The sequence below is a fragment of the Tyto alba genome, unplaced genomic scaffold (assembly GCF_018691265.1).
Source record: "Tyto alba isolate M040663 unplaced genomic scaffold, T.alba_DEE_v4.0 Super-Scaffold_2, whole genome shotgun sequence".
In the NCBI taxonomy this organism is placed as follows: Eukaryota; Metazoa; Chordata; class Aves; order Strigiformes; family Tytonidae; genus Tyto; species Tyto alba.
Window position 1 is genome coordinate 88349259 of NW_024881282.1, and position 19534 is coordinate 88368792.

The following is a 19534-nucleotide window of genomic DNA, read 5'->3' on the forward strand; positions in this document are numbered from 1 at the left end:
CCCTGCCAACCTCAACCATTCTTAGAATCTGTGATTCTCTCCATCATCCAAGGCAAGTTTTACAGGCAAAACAGCCTTGACTTTGGGAACTCTTGCTTAATTTATTGCTAGTTAAACTTTTGATCAGTGATTTGGGTTTTGAGGTGGGGGAAAAAGAAGAGAACACAATCAAAAAACACTTAAGTGAACATGTTTTCTCACTCCTCTCCAGGTTCAGTTTAAGTCCAACACCTTTACTCGCCTCTCGTTTCTCAATTTATTTTTTCCATGGCTTATGTTCAGTCTGTCACAGTTCCTCTGATAAGGTGATGGGTGGCACAGGTACTCAGTGTCATCTGTAAGGGTTTCTTTCTGCTATTCTGCTTCTTACTGGTTTCCTCTGCAGGACTTCAGTTCTTCAGGTTTTCCTTCCCTACATTTTTCCAGAGAGTGCTGGGTCCAGCGTGGGTCACCCCCATGCTGCAGTCCCTCAGAGTGGTCCCCCTCAAAGAACGTGTTTCCAGTCACTTGCTGTTCCAGATATGTTGGAACAGGGGTGCTATGTGCCACTCCAAAAAAAACCCACTGGAAAATTCTTTGTCCTGTGTAATGTGGCATCTCTTAGATATACTTATAGTGTTAGGAGGTTGGAGGATCAGTTCTCTAATCCATCATCTGCTCTTAAATTTATCATGTGTTAAATTCTTTGATTAGAGACCATCATTTGTAAGTATTCTGCCTTTTTGTCTGGTACAAAGTCCCAACAGCTGGAGTGTGAGGACCTTCCTGGCTCTTAAGGACATAATCTGAAAAGTCTGCTTTGCTCAGGCAAGTCAGGTGCAAACTGAATTCAGTGAACTGCTTGTTTAGATCTGGCTGCTCATATTCAAGCCGTTTTTTAGTCATTTTCCTTTCCTTACCTTTTGAAAGTGAGTTCCTTGTAAAATCATTAGATCAATTCTCTTCCTTTTAAATGTCAGCATTGTCTTTATTCATCCAGCAAGGCAGCTGAAACGCTTGAGGTTGCTGCTACTTATTTGGTGTTGTATTCAGAGGGTTCAGCATTTTTGCCTTTGTCATACTGCATTGGTGTATGACCACTTTTTTTTTTTTTTTCCCTCAAATTGTGACCTACCACATTGTTTTCTTACAGCCTTTCTCAGTTGTTAGTTCACGTTTCACATCTGTTGTCTGAACTCAGAATAGGCTGGCATCCCAGCCAAAAAACATTTGGTTTTCTAGTTTGAGCAACAATTATTCCGTGTGTTTTTGCCCTGAAGAGGCAGTTAGTTGTGGGCTTCTCATTTTGTCTCTGTTCATAGACTTCCAGGACTATGGAGGTCTAGAATGAACAAAAAAAAAATTGCTCCCTTTTCACAGCTATTTTACAATGCTTTTTGGAAAATTAAAATACCATTGAAAAACCTTTTAAGGGAATATGTAGGTTTAAGTGCAAACAGATCGGAAAACTTTGGTGGAAGTCAGGAAAGAAAGAAGAATTTTAACAAATATCTTGGTAGTGCTTAGGTTCTGGTTTGTTGTAAAACGCTAAATTAAAACCTTCCAAATTGGATGTTACGATAGGCAAATGTTTAGCTACAGTTTCTTTTTAAGGCAATTAAGCCCTACTATAAACTGACTGTGACCTTTAAACAAGCTGCATAATGGTTCTGGTGCCACAGTTTCTATAAATTTGCAGTTTTTAGCTCCTACAAAGCAGAGCTCTTTTTTCAGGCTTATTTCATTGATCCTTATTTTCTAAAGGATGACTGCTTATTATTGTAGGTAATAATAAGTACGATGATAAGCGGATATAGATAAGTAGATTTTAACATAAGCAATAACTATCAGATTATCTAAAACAAATTCTATTGTAATCCAGGCCTATATTTTAATTATTTTTTTAATAAACACTGTTGTTCAATATTTATTTCAGTGACACTTTCAGTGGGAGAAACAGAATTCTTTCAGAATTAAAAAAAAAAAAAAAAAAGTGGTGGTGATTACCATTTCTTTTGGTGCTATTTGCTCATGGTAAATCAGGTTTTTCAAGAATAACAACAATATTTTTGTGTACTGATTCACTTTCTAGCTGTTTTCTCATGCTGTAACTCCTTTCTGCACCCCAACCCTTGCCAAAAGAAAGTTCGGGGAGCTGTCTTACTATAATTATCTTTTTGTCCAGGTACTCAAACACAATGTCATTATCTACGTCCAACCTCCCACCCTCAGGAAAAAAAAAAAAAAAAATCATTATTCATTTCCATTTAGCTAAGCCAGATGGGTGTAAGAAAGAGACTTGAAGGACTCTCAGGTGTTTTTTCTGGACCCTTGAATCACTCTTAGTTCTCTTCTGTAGGTCTCATTTTCAGGTTCTCTGAAAAAGGCTTCTATTCCATTATCAGTCTTAACCACAGTCTTGTAGTGATAACTCTTCCCCTCTGTATACAATTCTATATATTTTAGTCCTTTTGTTAGTATGAATAGCACACAGTAGGTAATAGGTGTATTAAAAGCCAGGTAACTACTTGGGAAATACAGTCTCAGCTGAGGTGAGAAAAGAAAGGGGAGAAAATCTAATTAAATGCAATGTCATTGCATGTTTGATAGCATCTTCCATCTTCATTATCTAACATTCTTACCATAGCAAGGATAAAGAGTAAAAAACAGGGGTGGTGTATTAATTGCACCCCCAGTTGAGTGTGTGTGCAGGGTGGCAATGAGAGGGAAAACAAGGTTCCCTTGAGGGGTTTTTGAATCACCCCGCGTCCCGTTGTTTGGATGTCCCACTCCTGTATTTGCAGGATCGTAGCCAGCAGATCAAGGTGAGTGACTGTTTGCTTGTGAGGCTGCATCTGCGTACCACGTCCAGTTTTGAGGGCCCCTCTACAAGAAAGACACTAAACCTTTTCTTGGGTGGGAAGGGAACTGTAACGGGGGAAGAGCCTTGAGGGTGGTGGGGCTTAGAGGCACCCAACATGTAAGAAGATTTTGCCATAATTGGGTTTGTTCAGACAACTCTGTAGAGAAGAGTGTTTTTTTGGTTTTTGTTTTTTTTTTTTTTTTTTTTTTTTTTTTTGTTTTTGTTTTTGTTTGTTTGTTTGTTTTGTTTGTTTTTGTTTTTTTTTTTTTTTTTTGTTTTTTTTTTTTTTGTTGTTGTTGTTTTTTCTGTCTGTGACCACCTAAAAGAGTTAGAGGAAAAATGGAACTGGGCTCCCCTTAGAAGTACCCAGTGAACGAATGAGAGGCAACCATCACCAGTTTCTGGGGGAGAAACTGGCTGGATGTAAGGAGAAAATTCTTTCCCCTGAGAGGAGTTAAACACCAGGAGCTGAGGGACTGCCAATCTCCGTGCTTGCAGATTTGCAAACACTGACTGGAGGCCCTGAGCAGCCTGAGCTGCTGTTGACGTTAGTCCTGCTCTGAGCAGGGATTTCGGACTGGAAACCTCCGGAGGTCCCTTCTGAGCTGGAGCCAGGATATTCTAGCAACTCTATGGATGATGATTCCTGACTTGCAGTATTCTTTGACATGCTCTGACAGAAAATGTTGAAGTCTGTGCTTGCTGCTGTCACACGTCGGGGTTTACTCAGTGACCACAGTGTGCTGCTCAGCTGTTACAATTATTTTCCAGCCTAGTGTATGGGGATTGTGCAGTGGTGCATTTGAGATCACTCTTTGGTAGGTGTTGATAGCCCTTGGCCTCACCGCTGTCCTTCATGGCAGGTGCCGTACAAGATGGCTCAAATCCTTTTAATTTTGACGTACAACAAGCTCTGGAAAGTAGAGTTAAATATGGTAGAAAATAGAAACCAGAGAAGTTAGGTTGTTCTAGCAATGGACCAGAGGATGGTTTATGCTACTTCTTTAAATTCAGAGTTGTTTAATTTCCCAGCACTGCTTCTTTTGAAGCGAGCACTCGAAACGCTGCTGGTGAACTAAAAAAATCCCAAACTTACTATAATGTACTGAAAATATTAAAACCGATAGGGAAATCTCGTGGCTTGTAAGGTTTTTCTGTTCTTAATTGTTCAAAGCAATACAATGAAAATCCTCCTAAGTGATACAAATAATTAGAAGTAAAGGGCTTCTGTCTGTCTGAGGACTCCAGATAACTTCCTAATAAATGAGTGGAAAAATAATAGATGTAATCTAAATGTTAAATCCCTATTTTTTTTTTTAAAGTTTAGTGTTCAAGGAGGGGGGGAAGACATTTGCCTTTTAAAATGTGAAAAGCTTTTTAACTTCATGAATGGTGCCTGTAATATAAGTACATTCAACCCCTAACACTTAGGCTTCTTTCTAGACTATACCTTTTTATTGATTTGCTCTTTGTACTGTAAGCAGAGGAGCAGCATTCTCAATAAAAAACTAAAATCAAAAAAAAGGGGGTTTCTCCTCAATTAAGGCTTTTTATCTGGAAGAATCACTGCTAATTTGAGGAACAGCAATACTTTTTTTCAAAGCAGTACTAGTGTACTCTGACCCGTTACTGCTTCATGTAACCGGTCTCCCACTCATTTAGTTCCTTTTGTGTATCAGGGTTTGAAATGAGAACAGGTTAAGAACTACTAGTTCAAATGATAAGCCCGAGTTGAGTGATGAGCTGATGATACAGCAGTAAATAAATCCCTCTGATCTTCAAAGTTGAAAGTATTTTTATCATAGATTTGGGTCTCTTGCATGATACAAGTGATGGTGCATTACTAGCTGAGGGGGGGGGGGGCGCTGAAAATTCAGGTTTTGAGTTAAATTCTGCCAGCGATAGATGTAGTCCCTGTTAGGAATTCAATTTAAAAAGCCTTCCTTCTTCCTAGTCTTGCTCTCCGTGCTCACCTTATGTTTCTTGGCTGCACATGGCATTGGCTGTGCCTTTGGCTGACCCACCATGGTGATTTTCCAAGGCCCTTTGTAACCGTACTGTTTCTCAAGATAGTCCATTCATGGCCCAGAGGAATACTTGGACTTAAAAGCCAATTGTAAACTCCTTCTGCTTGTGTTTCCAGGTAGTCGACAGAGCTGTTATCATTATTACTGCTCTTCCTATTCACTTTCTGCTTCTCTTGCTTTTCCATCCCTCTCTGTAACTCTTAATCTCCCCGCTTTTGGAGAACAAAGCCTTTGTGATGACACTGGTTATTTGCTGAAAATGAGTTTTAAGAACTGATCTTTCCCAGGAGAGTAGGGTGAAACACAACCTTGTCAAGGTTTTTCTTGTCACAGTTCCATTGTTAGATCCAGCTATAGTGTATTTTTAGTTTTGTGTATTCTTTCTATCTTTATTCACTTCATTTTTGTTGCTTATGCTACTGCTCTGTGGTGGGTTATCCAGCACACAAATTAGACAAATGTTTAAATCTCATATTTTGTATTCTGAAATTTAATCTGGGGTGCTGCTTTATAGCATGCTTCTTGCCAGAATGTAAATCATATTCTGGTAATTAAAACAACATAAGGGAAAAATGTCCAATTTATTTTTAAAGGTATTTTTAACATGATGTTTATACTTGTTGCCACCTAACCCAATTGGAGACCTTACATTGACTTCCATGGGTTTGGATTGAACCTCTAGCTACTTTGCAGACCCAAACTGTTCAGCCAAGGCTTTTCTCTTGGGCTTTGTCTTGATAATTAGTGGTCATTGGAAATATTGGAAAAGATAACAGCGGTTAAGTGATGCTTTACTGGAGTAGGGCTGCCTTAAGTTAAAAGGCTCCAAGCATGCATAATGCTGGAAGTTGGGTGTGCTATTTTACCTGTGCAATCACTGGGAAAGTGTCATCTATCAAGGACATAACTTCCAGCTTGTCTGACTGCAAATATGAAGTGTTGGAGAGACCAGCAAATAAACCACCTGATAAACCCCACCAAAAAAAAAAGGCAGTTTTTTCCAGGAGATTAAAGTTCAGTGCATAGCAGTGTGGGGGTTTTGGTTTTATTATTGTTTGGATTTTTTTTTTTTTAAGTATAATACAGGTTTGACTGTTCCATTTGTTTCTTAAAAGATGTGCTTGAGAGCTGTATGTTGGTTTTAGTTTTGAGAATAACTCTTTAGGAACTGGGAAGACAAAAGTAGAGCTGAATGATCTGTGGGAAAAGCTTTAAATTTTTCTTGCTTATGTTTTAGGTAATACTTTTCCTGGATGTCTTGGAACCTTTTTAATGTCATTTTCTTGCTTGCTTTCAGTTCTTCCCTTCCTGCATTTTCATCTCTCAGTTTCTCAGTTTGACAAATGTTGTTCCTGATTTTGTTCTTGCTTTGGTGAAATTGCTGACAGCTTTCAGGGCAGCGATAAATGTCTGCAACTCCCCTGAAGTGACTGGGGGGGTTAAAGCGCCTTTGGAATTGGGAGATTTGGGCTACTTCTCTACCTGCCAAAGGAAGAAGATAAAAATTAGCACTTAGACTTCTGCCAAAAGTTTCCAAGCTGTGTCTGCATGCCTGCTGAGCCTTCTCTATTTGTATGTACTCTGGCATGCCAGCTCTTTGGGGAGAAGCAAATTTGGGTTTTCTTGCTTCATCTGTGGTGTGGTTTTGTGATGTGTTATGACCAAACTTCCATAACTGTTCACAAATAGATAGTGGGAGGGAAGAGGCTGAGTTGTGCTTTGTGTCAAGTGATGGGAACCCCGTAAATGCTGCTGAAGTTGCAGCATTGGTGGACTTAGGAGGATCCTGTTCAGTCCTCTGTGATTGATAGTGACACAAATTGTTTCTCAAGAATGAGCTCTAGCCTAAAGACTGGCAGCAAGTGCTCATACTCCCCATTCATGTAGAGAAAAGAATTTCATAGCTAGGTACTTCTTGGCAAAACTTTTTGGGAGGAAGGAAAAAAATGCAGCTTCCTCTCAGAAACTGCTCTTAAAAAGTCTGACTGCCCCAAAGCTATTTCAGGGTCGTTCTTGACTTGGAGAGAAGCAAAATAATAAATTGTTGATAGATCATCTTTCAGTATAATTAATATTTATGGATATTAAGGGACCAGACCGTAGCTTGGCTGTCTACTTACTGTATCTTCTTGCTTTTCATTTTTAAAGTTTAGCTGAGAGGTTTGCTATAAACTTGAATTCTGAAGTGCAAGCAAATGTCTTATTTCACAAATAGGATCTTTGGTTATTATGGAATGATTTCTTTTCTTTTTTTTTTTTTTTTTAATTTTAAATCTCTGTATGCAAAACATGCTATTTCTAGTTTCTTACAACATTAGCACTGAGATTTTTGGAAACCACAGAGGGATGACATGATTTTTTATTTTTATTTTTTTTAGTAACAGTGAAAGTGCTCTATTAAATAGTTAGAAAAACAAGTAAACTGGGAGAGATACAAATTGATAATGTTGCTTTTCTTCACTGATTTGTCATTCTTGGTGGCTTTTGTCCACGCTTGTTTTTAGGATATAAATGGAAATGAGGTTCCTCAGTCTAGTGCTCATTGGAAGTCAGCTGGTGGTTATTGAAGTGCATCAGCAGCGCAGTGTTAGCTGTGACTGTTTATGTTGCTGCATGTCTAGATCACTGTCTGTTATTCTGTTTCTTGTATAAAATTATTTTCCTTAATTTGAGCCTTAATAATCAAGTATTAAAATCCCCCACACTTTAGAGTTCGAAAGTACCTCTGAAGTAGCAATAGCTTTCATTAATCTGATGAGTATGTTTATTTAAGTTGTGTTGTACCATGACATAGCAGCTACGTAGGCTAGAAATTAGGAGGTTTAGGTTTCTTGTGGTTTAATTCCATCTGACAACCAAGCACCACACAGCTGCTTGGTCACTCCCCCCCATCAGTGGTCTGGGGGAGAGAATCAGAAAAAAACACAAAAAATAAGCCCAAACCACACCAAATAAAACAAAACAAAACAAAAAACTCAAACCCCACTCATGGGTTGAGTTAAGTTTAGTGTCGTGGTTTGGGCCTTGTTGGCAGCCAACCACCACGCAGCCACTCTCTCTCCCTTCTCCTCCGGCAATGAGAAGGGACAGAGAGCCAGGTTTGGGGTTTGAGATAGGACTGGGATGGGGAAAAATTCCCCTTTATGGTCATGAGCAAAAGGCAGACTCGTTAGGGGAAGAAAAAAGAACATACATTTATTACAGACACTAACAACACATAACAGAGTAGGACAGTGAGAAGCATTGCCACATCTTGAGAACACCTTCCCCCCCACCCCTCCCTTCTTCCCGGGCTCAGCTCTGCTCCCGATATCTCTACCTCCTCCCCCAGTGGCGCAGAGGCAGGGAATGGGGGGTGCAGGCAGTGCTGCCGCTTTCTTCCATCTTCAATGGGGGGAGTTTCTGGAACGTGGTCCCCCTCTCACAGCAGACAGTCCTCCACAAACTTTCTCATACATGAGTCCCTCCCACAGGCCGCAGCGTTCCCCACACTGCTCCGTCGTGGGTCACCAACTTTATCAGACTGGATTCCCTCCCACGGCTGCAGCCCTTCCCGAGCTGCTCCGGCGTGGGACTCCCCCGCATGCTGCAATCCTCCCAGCACTGAATTACAGCAGCGGGGCTGCCTTTTCCCATGAGACCCCGGCCTTCTTCGGGCACAGCACCTTGATTATACCAGGCGGAAGCCACAGGCCATAAATCAATGTCTGCTCCACCGCAGATCTCCATGGGTGGCAGGGGGGGCCGCCCTGCCGTCTCCCCACAGGATACAGGGGGGTCTCTGCTCCGGCACACCTCCCCCCTCCTTTCTCCCTCCATTCCTCCACTGACCTTGGTGTTCACTCAGCTGCAGCAACTCCTCCTCACCAGTCCCACTGCCCGTCACCACGTCCCTTCTTAAATACATTATCGCAGAGGCACAGCTGATGAGCTCAGTTTCCAAACAGAAGTGGAGCTGACTTGGAGCTGGGGGAGCTTTGAGAAACTTCTCACAGGGGGCCGCCCCGATAGCCCCCTCCCCTGCCACCAAAAAAACTCCACCACTCACTCAACCCAGGACATTTAGTAAGACAGAAAAAGATGGGATAATAATAATAATATATACAAAAGAATGCACGATATAGTTGCTCACCACCTGCTGATGGACAGTGTCCAGCCAGTCCCTGAGCTGTGGTGTCACCTGGCCAACTCCTCCCAGTTTATATACTGGGCACGATGTCATATGGTATGGAATATCCCTTTGGCTTGTTTGGTTCAGCTCTCCTGGCTGTTTCGCACCCCGAGCCTCTGCTAGCAGGGCAGCAGGGGAAGCTGAGAAGTCCTTGACTTATAACACTGCTTGGCAACAACTGAAACATTCGTGTGAGATCAACATGATTCTCATCCTAAATCCAAAACGCAGCACTGTACCAGCTACTGGGAAGAAAATGAACTTCAAATTTAAGCCATTTTCTTCCCGTTTATAGATTTGAGAACAATGTTTTGTTGGTATTTCTGTAATGAAAAGAATAAAGGAAATCAAATGTCTTTGTCAATATCTTTTTTCTAACACTTTTCTACTTGATAATCCTCTTACTTGCGATAAACTGTGCTTTGAATTTTATTTAATGAACTGTGTTTTAACTAACTTGTTTTATACACATGCTCAAAATATTTGAAGACTGCTCATTAAATCTGAGTTGTTCACATATTGGACCCTTTTTATATATTGAATTTTCTTTTAGGAATAGAAATAAAGTAATACTACTTAAGCGTTTTCCCCTTTAAAAGCATTTATGGGTAGAATCATCATGGTATTTGGACACTCCCCCAATTAAAGAGAAGAGCCCTGAGAGATGAATAAATTGATGTTTAAAAGTTGTCATGTGTGTTCTCCTTCCAGGTGTCAGCAGTGGACTCCTTGGAGGGTCCCCTTCTTCAGGTAGAGGGATTGAGTGATCTGAGGCTGGAGCTCCACAGTAAGAAGATGAACATGCACTTAGTCCTGATAGATGAATTACACCGTCATCTTTACATCAAGTCAACTAACCGAGTAGGACAACGCAACAAGGAGAAAGGGAGAATAAGGTGGGTTTGGTGCGATGCTACCGGAGGGCAACAGGTCTGGGAGGGAAGAGGACAACATTCTCCCTTTCATAAGTAGAAGCTTTCTTGGGAGGGTGCCATCAACTTATATTGCCACCTTTCAGTTTTGGCAAGCGAATTTCTCATGCTTGTGGCTGTGGAGAGCAGAAAAACTCCAAATATGTTGATGCACCTTCAAGCCTGTGAACAGTCTGTTCTTGTTCTTTCACTCTTGCTTAGTGATTCTGTTGGTTTTTTTGCTGCTTCCCACAGAATTATGATGAGGGCAATTCCTTTTAGCCTTCCTTTTCTTCTCTGATACATATAACTTTCCTACAAACGTTACGATCTCGAGGCTCAGGTCAGGCAAAGGGGAAGAACACAGGGAAAAATTGCTTATCTTCTCTAGCAAATATCCAAGGTTTAAAAGACTTCCAGCTAACCATAAGGTTACCCGCCAGAGGCCGCAATAGTGAAGTGCCTCAGTAATTTTTGGCTGTGTTGTATTTCTAAGGTGTTTTCAGCATGTTGAAACTCCTCACTTGGTTGGTGCCTCCGATCAGTGGAAGTTCAGCTTTAAGTATAGGTGCCTGGCTATTTTGTCCTAATTTTTGAGTTTGAGAGCAGTAGAGTTGTTGGGAGGGAAGGAAGAAAGATAATGGCTGGGAAAGAGACACACGGTATTGGAAGGTAACTTATGTTGAGTAGGAGAGGAAATAAGCTGGGGTGCGGAGCAAAAGGGGAGCCAGCATATGATAAAGATGCAGAGAAAAGATCAATTAGCATTTTGTTATGAGAAGGAGTAAAAAATACTTGCCAAGAAAAAAATGAAGAGAGATAGTAAGTAACATTAAATGAATTTATGAAATAAAGGATTGACTGAAGTTGAAATTTCTAGGAAGGAGGGTTGCTAGCAAGTCATCAGTCTCTTCCTTACTCATCTTGTTAATTAAAAACAGATACAAAGCTTTGGTTTACCCAGACTACGCGACTGCTAATTAACTGCTATTTCATACAACAGCTACAGGGACCCTTATCTTTTTCTTTTTTTCTGTCTTTTTTCACATTCTCTGTTGCACATCACTGATATTTCATAATGTGAACTCTTGCATCGAGGACAGTCTTGTTGCTTTGTTTTGGTGTGCTGCCCTAGTCTGTCTGTTGATCGGTTTACAATGATTTGTATTGGGTTTAGGTATGTTCTATCTAACAACGCGAAGCTGGAATGCGTAGCTAATCCTTGTAAGTATGTTACTGTAGGTATACAGGGACTATAGGTTGTTCTTATGCAGGATAGTAAGCTTAACTGTTTTCTTAGCAGGTTTCTAAAAGCATTTTGACCTCTAAGGGAACATACCAAACTCTTTATAGGAGCCTGCTTCACTTCTTTCTCCTAAAAATGATTTCTTGCTTTCTTTCCCCTGTCACATTGAGCTTGATGCCTTTCATAATGCTGCTGGGGCAGCATGGCACATTTTTGGCAAATAATACTATGTGAATTTATTGTGAAAATGCCCAAGTAAGAAGTCTTTCCGAGTAAGAAGATTTATTTGGAGAGATATGCGTGTAGATGTCCACAGAATGGGAATTTGAAGGGAAAGAAAAAGAATAGAGGTTTCTAGTGGGAACTAGAAAAGCTTGAAGGATGAAATAGTGGACAGAAGCTCTGGAAATAGGAGCATCTCTTCTCAATATGTGGTTTTCTGGGAGGATCTTAACAATTTCATATTAATTTGTCATTGTGCTAGTAGTAGTTAATTGTGCTGGAGGTACATGTGTCTGTTGGGAAATAATCACATGTTGCAGCAAGCTTCAATGTGCCTGTCCCGATCGTGTTGCTGAGAGCAGTCGGACAATTGCAGAGTGCTGTTAAATTCAGAGAGGCCTTGGGATACCAAATTTTGGTTTTGATATGACAATGTTCCCTCAACTATTTTTTTTTTTGGTCTTTTTCCCTTTTCACTCAGATGTGTGTATATAGACACCCACTTGTATGCGTCTGTGGATTTGTACTTTAAGTTGGGTTTTGTAAAGCTCTTGTATCAAAACAGTGTGTTATGTGTATCTATTGCTTAGGCTTACAAATTTTAGAAATAAATGGATTATTTCTTGTGAACTAAGATCGTAAATAATAGTAAACTGCTTCAATTTTTTTCCCTGACACAGTTCACTTGTGAAAGATGCCTCTCCTGTACCTCTTATGGATGTTACTAACTTATCTACACCTCGCAAGTTCCTTGAAACTTCCCAGTTCACTACTCCTGGAAGCTCCAGCAGTGAGTATTTCGGTCACATGCATTCCTCACAGAATTTATTCGTAGCTCTTCAGCTGATTTCACAGTAGTAGCAGCAGGCATATCATCCCCTCTTCATGCATGGCTGCTGATGGCAGGTCCTGAGCCACAAAGTGGAATGGGAGTTGTGCAGTGTCATGGAATGAGTGAGTGGTATGTCTGGGGCAGAACTCGGCCATATCTGCATTTTTCTCTTGGCAGATCCTTCCTCCCTCCTCCCCCTCATCAGCTTTAATTCAATACACTTAGTTTTCTGTGCCTGTTCTGATCTCGAATGATGTTCTTGATATGTAGGGCAGAAGAAATAGTTCCAGTCAGTTTGGTTTGCATAGAGGTCTCCTCAACATGATTTAATGTAGGCAGGCCGGTATGTGTAGATATTGCAGACGGCTTTTTGCTGTGTTGGAGTCAAAACGTCAAACTTTTTCCTTGTGGGAACTTTGTAACTTTGACTAAAGGTCTGTCTATGGGCAGGAATAATCTGATAGTGATATTTGTATACCTGTTACTACAACAAACTGAGCGAAACACCCAGTTCCATTGGTGCTTTTATATGAGGCTTTGAAAGTGCTGCACAGATGGGGAATTAATCGCTGTATTGTTTCAGTAGATTAATAAGTGAGGTTGTCCTCATTTAGCAAACGAATAAAATGAATAACACTGACGTGACCTACATGTTTTCCCCCACTTCCTTTCAAAACTTAACTGTTTCAGTATTCCTTAAATCGAGAGAATCTTTCCTTCTCTTCTCATCCTTATTAATTCTTTTGTCCTTATTGATGTCTGCTTGTTTCTGTTTTTTCTTGTCATGGTTGCTTCCTAGACTCTTTTGTTCGATCGTTCTTACCTTTAGCTCTTGTAGGGGTTTTTGTTATTTAGCCCTGCTCCTGCAGCACTGGCTAGTCTCTCAGAGCCTGGGGCGATATTTCTACCTCATGGAGGTTTGACAGGAGTCATTTGTGACATGCCAGTGCAAACTTTCAGAGCTGGAAAACTGCAGCTTGGTCGTGGAAACCTTGAAGACAAGAACCACGTGACAATTCTGGGGAGAAAAAACCCTTAAGAATTCCTGTTCTTTTCCATTGTAATCAGTGAGAAGTACAGTTGCTTGAGAAAGATCAGATGATTTGGGGGAGCTAAAGAAATAAACCACCAAAAGCTGAGTTTCAGTCTCACCATTGTAAATGTTAGCCTAATTGGTTTTCAATGAGCTGTATAGTGCCTGCCACTATTTTCCACCTAAAATATTAGTCTTCTGTATAGCAAGGTAATAAAAGTAGTCTGAAGTTATGGAGCTGGTAGGAGTCTCCCATCACGCCTTATGGTAGGCAAAAGCAGGAGATGAGCCTACTGAAGAATGGAAATCCTGTCCTTTCAGTACCTTTAGTATCTTCCTTAGCTGTTTGTTGTGTTGGTTTTTTTTTTGTTTTTTTTTTGTTTTTTTTTTATTGCTAGTGTAACATGAACCTTAAATATCCTCTGAAAAAAATTTTGTTGACACTTGTTACCTTTGAAGACTTACAGAGCCTAGTCAACCGTCGTCTCATTTTCTGAGGTGGCTAAGAGGTTTGTTATCTAAAGATGGCCAAGAAGTTGTTGGGTTTTTTTTTTTTGTTTCCCCCAGCAGTAGCAAGCTGTAAACCTGTTTGTAAAGATAAATGCATACTTAGTGTACAGGATGGGCTACTGCAATTCTATCTGTGAAGGAAAGTTCCAAGGCATACTGCTTTTTCAGACCCCAGGGCTTTATGAGCACTGACCCCAGTGTTCCCATTTATGTACTGCCCTTTTCCTTGAGCAGAGTCCAGTTCAAGTTTACTGCACTGATTTTCAGTGTCTAATTCTTGTACTGAACTGGCTGTGATCGCCCATGACAGTCTTGCCCACCATGATTATCACTTTGTATGGTATCAAGGTTATATAGGATTAAACAGTGTCATCCTGTAGATAGAATCACAATTGTTGGTTACGGAAGTCGTATGATGAGCTGAGTTGAAAATAACCAGCTTCAGTTTTGGGCTAATATAACTGCTTATCTTGCTGTAGTTGGAACTAAATTTGAATTCTGGATTTTGATAAAACTTCCAGAATGAATTGAAAGTAAGCCTGGGTTACTCATGTGACAGGGAAGTTTATAAACTTTCCTAGGGTACCTTCCACCAAGCATGAGTGCTGTGCATTATATAAGACAAAGGTAAAACGACATGTGAAAGATGCTTTTTCTGTAAGAAAGGAGCGAAGTACAAGATCCTTAGTTTGATTACACTTTGGCAGATGAGGCCAAGACTTTTCCACTATCTTTTACGCAGAATAAGACATGGGACCCCTATTCAATATATTACTTCCAGTTAGAATAGGGAGGTTTAGGATTTGTTTACCTGGGTCATTCAGACATTTCTTCTTACAAAAGTAGTAAGACTATGTTTTCAAATATAAAAAGATGATTAGGTTATTCCTTTTCTTGAAGTGGTTCCCCCCCCCAGTATAGCAGGCAACGTTATGTGTATAAGAAGAGAAAAGGGTGTGTTACTAATCACTTGTGATAGCAGAACAAGAAGTGGTACTAGCATTCTTAAAGCATAGCTAATAAGTGTTTCCTGACTCATGTGAGACTTCTAAAAATCTGCAAGTTCTAGTTTTATTTGCTCGATGCAGTGTTGACGGTGCTTAAAATCACTTGTTCTAATGTGCCCTGATGAGTGGTTATTTCAGACCGTATTTAAATGCAGGTTCTAGGGTACAAGCCACACGTAAGAACCACAGCAGTTGTTTCTAAGAACTAGGTTGGTTGTGAAGATAAAATGGCCTTGCTAATTTGACTCCACATACCTGAAAACAAAGGCTGTGATGGCTTCGTCCTCAAGTAAATTGGTATGGGTCAGCTGAGAATCTGCCTTAAAAATGCTCATTTCTGCAGATCTGTTCTTGCTCTTCATGCCCAGTGCACCAGAAGATCTCTTATCTGGCTCCTTGTTACACTCTGTATCATTCAGTGAAGTGCTAGGCAAGTGTCCCTCAGACTGGGAAAGATGTAGTTTATCATAGAAAACATTTGATCGGCATAAAGTATGCATATGGTTTTGCTTCAAGTGCACAATGTACTTATGTATATTTTTTCCACATAATTTTATTTAAAAGTAGCCTTTTCCAGGACTGCGGAACTACCAGAGAATTTGAAACTTATGTGTATGCATAACAAAAGCTGTTTCTGCCTTCAGTCATTTAAGTTCTTTGGCTTTTTATTGATGAAACACAGTGGCTGTGCATATTAATGCGTGTTATTATAAAGCACTGACTCATTCAACCCATCTCAGCAAAGATGCCAAAATTTTGAGTCCTTTCTGTGTTTACTTCCCAAAGGAGATGTTACCTTGTTCTGACGAATCTTTATAAGGAAATTAAAGCTGTTCTTGCTGCATTTAAAGTAAACAAAACATTCAGTAATGTTCACCTGAGGATTGTAGATATGGTAGTTCACCAGTAACATTTTCCCTTCATACCAGTTCAGAGAAATAAATTCACTTTCAAATTATATTTCTCTGCTTGAACCTTCTGTTCTCTGAAGAGTATTTATGAAGGTTCCTGCGTTGCCAGGCACTTCCTGGAACTATAAAACGTGCTCACCCAGTACATAGCAAACCCAAGAGCACCCTTTCCTGAAAAATTTCTGAGTGTACTTTTTCAAAATCTGACTGAGATGAGCAGAGGTGGTAGCAGTTTAATATTGTTATTGATGACAAATGTAAATTTTATGCTGAACAGATAATATACTTCAGTGACACATCCTTCTCAGCTCTTAAGAGAAAAAGGTGCCTTCTAGATCCAATCAGTATGGTGGCTTCTAAGTTCAAGTCTAGTTACCGTTCCTGGCTCAGTTTCTTCAAGAATATAAGTATTTCTGTATAGGTGAAAACACGTGGAGACCTATGAACTCATCCCTTCAAAATACCTGCAGGAGCCTTAGAATTGAATTTTAAAGGTGGTCCTAAAAATGCCATTGTAGCATTCTTTATTGCCACAGTTGCTTCCACTTCAAAAGTGCTCAACAAATACCGAAAATATTTTCTGTTTGTTTGTATTAACCTCAATTACCAGCTGGGTGATTTTTCTCTATCATTTGTACTAAAAATTAAATTATTCCCCCCCTTACTGAACCAGAGTTTTCCTAGTTTTCCTGCTGTAGCTGTGTTTCATTTGTACAAATCCAACTGAGGACTTGATCAGAAGGTGATGGGGATCCAGTGGCGAGTCTGAATCTCGCCCACTATCACTGCAGTGCTGCACAAAAACCAGAGGTGCTTCTTATCTCAGGGTAAATTTTTGCACCTAGGATGTTTCAGAGGAAGTCTGTTCCTGCAGTTTAAGAAGGATTTGCAACTACACAATGAACATGCAAGCCTACGCAGTAACTTTCTGTGTGTCTGTTTTTTTCAGGACCATGATTTCTCTCACTGATCCTCATGAATGGCTTGTGTTCTGACTTGATGTCAAGTACTGCTGTGTGTAATCTGTGTGTGTGGTTGGAGAGGGGAAGGGAAAAACGAGGAAATTTTAGATCCTTGTGATGAAAGCCAAAAGGATAACACTTAGTCACTCTTCGGTATCATTTTGGCAGTTATTCTTATATGTGGTCCCAATCTAAGATATTTGACTACTGTGCACTTTTTCTTTATTTGGAGACTTGGTTTTCATGCTTGTGTGCATCAGGAGGATTTTGAATGTGGCTTACAGAGTTGCTTTGTGCAGTTTTCTGAGAATGAAGTGCTGTTACAATGGATTTGAAAGAGTGGCCTCGTCAAATTAAAAATGCCTCTTTTTGAAAGACTAGCATCCTTAAAACTATAGGTGGAACTGTGTGAACAACAGTTTTAGAAAGAGGAGATTTGCCTTGAGGCTGTAAAGTTATTGATCTCTGAGAACCCTTTTCTTCTGGGCTTGGTAGGAAGGCAGAGAAGACGATGACCAAAATTTTTAAAGGACACATTTCTAAAGTAATTGTCCATTTGTTCCTCATTGTCTCCATGCATGGGGCAGAACAAGGATTCCTCATCAGAAATTAGCAGGCAACGTTTCTTCACATCTTAAATCATGCCTTTGGGGCACTATGAACTTCCATCCTTTTCTCTAGAAGGATTGAAGGCAGAAAGGGTATAATCAGAAAGGATATAAATCATGGAAAATAGTACATTAAATTTTACTAGTTGCCCATAAAAGCACACAGCTAATGAAATCTTCTGTAATGACTAGTGGCAAATTTTGACCATTCATTGGAATGAAAAACAAGACCCAAGAGTCTTTTCTTTAGCTGCTTTGCTTAAATGAGTTATCAACATGGGCTTTTCTGGGGATCGGACTAGAGCTATTAAAATGCCTCTTGCAGCAAATTTCTTTCTTGTGAAATGGCAGAACTGTACAAATGAGGGCATCATCAATTGGAACAGACGTTTTTATAGGGCATCGTCAAACCAGGGAGCCGTCAGGGCAGCTTCCACCTTTGTAACTATGGAGGTGATGAATCAATGATGCACATGATTCAACTTTCTAGTGATTTAAACCGAGGGTAAATTTTTGACTGCTTGAACAGAGTTGTGTGTTTTCGGATGCACTGCTTCAGTGATGAAAAACATTTGAAAACATCTGCATTTTTTCTTAGAGAATGTGGCAAAGCCATCACTCCTTTAGGAGGTTATCTTGGGAGGCTTTTGACAAACCATATTTAAATGTGTGGCTTCATAAGCTGTTTTCAGAGATCATTAGGACAAGAAAATAATCAGGAGTAGTCAGCATGGCTTCACCCAGGAGAATTCATGTTTGACCAACTTGATGAACTTCTATGATGAAATGACTGGCCTGGTAGACAAAAGCAGAGCAGTGAATATGATCTACCTGCTCTTCAGTAAGGGCTTTGACACGTTCTGCCGTAAGATCCCAGTGGAGAAACAGTTGATGTAGAGGCTGGATGAGCAGACAGTGAGGTGGGTTGAGAGCTGGCTGAACAGCTGGGCGCCGAGGGTGATGGTCAGCACAAAGTCTAGTTGGAGGCTGGTAACTAGCAGTGTAGCCCAGGTTACACCTGGGAGTCCTACTGGGTTCGGTCCTGTTCCACATTTTAATTACTGATCTGGATGATGGGGCAGCGTGTACCATCAGCAAGTTTGGAGATGACACCAAACTAGGAGAAATGGCTGATAAAGCCAGAGGGGTCATACTGGCATCTGGAGGGACCGGGATAGGTTGGAGAAATGAACTGACAGGAACCTCATTAAGTTCAACCAGAGAAATTAGAAAATCCTGCCTCTGGAGAGGAGCGATCCCAGGCACTGGGACAGGTTGGGGATCACCAAACTGGAAAGCAGCTTGGCAGAAATGGACTTGGGGGTGCTGGTGGACACCAAGTTGAACATGAGCAGCCTCACAGTGCCCTTACTGCAGAGAAGGCTGAGGGTATTTTGGGCTGCATTAGACAAAGTATTGCCAGCAGGTGGAGGGAGGTGATCCTTGCCCCGTAGTCAGCTGTGGTGAGCCCACACCTGGAGTGCTGGTTCCAGTATTGGGCTCCCCAGTATGAGAGAGATTGGGTCATACTGGAGACAGTCCAGCAAAGGGTCATGAAGATGATGAAGGATCCGGAGCATCCGTCCTAGGAGGAAAGGCTGAGAGAGAGCTGGGACTGTTCAGCCTGGAGAAGAGAAGGCTCAGGAGGGATCTTAACAATGTATATAAATATCTGAGGGGAGGATGCAAAGAGGATGGAGCCAGGCTCTCTTCAGAGGTGTGCAGGGCCAGGACCAGAAGCAGTGGGCACAAACTGAAACAGAGGTTCCCTCTGAACCAGGAAACATTTGTGGTTTGGTTTTGTTTTGTTTAGGTTTTTTTTTTTTTGCACTCTGAGGGTGACCAAGCACTGGCGCAGGTTGCCCAGGGAGGTTGTGGCATCTCCATTCTTTGAGATATCCAAAAGCCATCGGGTCCGAGTGCTGGGCCACGGGCTCTGAGTGGCTCTGCTTGGGGAGGGAGGTTGGACCAGATGACCTCCAGATTTCCCTGCCAACTTCAACCATTTTATCCGATTCTGTGATTTGGTGTCATCTTTGAATGGAATTAAACCATGAAACTCCCCTTGAAATCATTAGGGGATATGGAAATTTAGGTTTTTAAAGAGGTCAGTTTAACTAAAAGCACTTCCAGTTACATGTCAAAGCAGTCTGGAAAAGCCACAACCAAGCTTCATACAATCTAGTATTTCTTTTGGTTTGCATGGTGCTATGTTTGAGAGTTGATAGCTGAGATGGGACAACAAAGTTAAG

The 19534-nt window shown here is 40.8% G+C and overlaps 1 protein-coding gene across 1 annotated transcript in view; it reads left to right on the top strand.

Moving 5' to 3' along the window:
• EXOC4 (exocyst complex component 4) overlaps positions 1–19534 on the top strand; it is a 410569-nt gene that overhangs the window by 36571 nt on the left and 354464 nt on the right. The window contains exons 4-5 of the mRNA XM_042793039.1: positions 9752–9936; positions 12100–12209. Coding sequence (XP_042648973.1) covers positions 9752–9936; positions 12100–12209 — 295 coding nt within the window. The remainder of the gene's footprint in view (positions 1–9751; positions 9937–12099; positions 12210–19534) is intronic.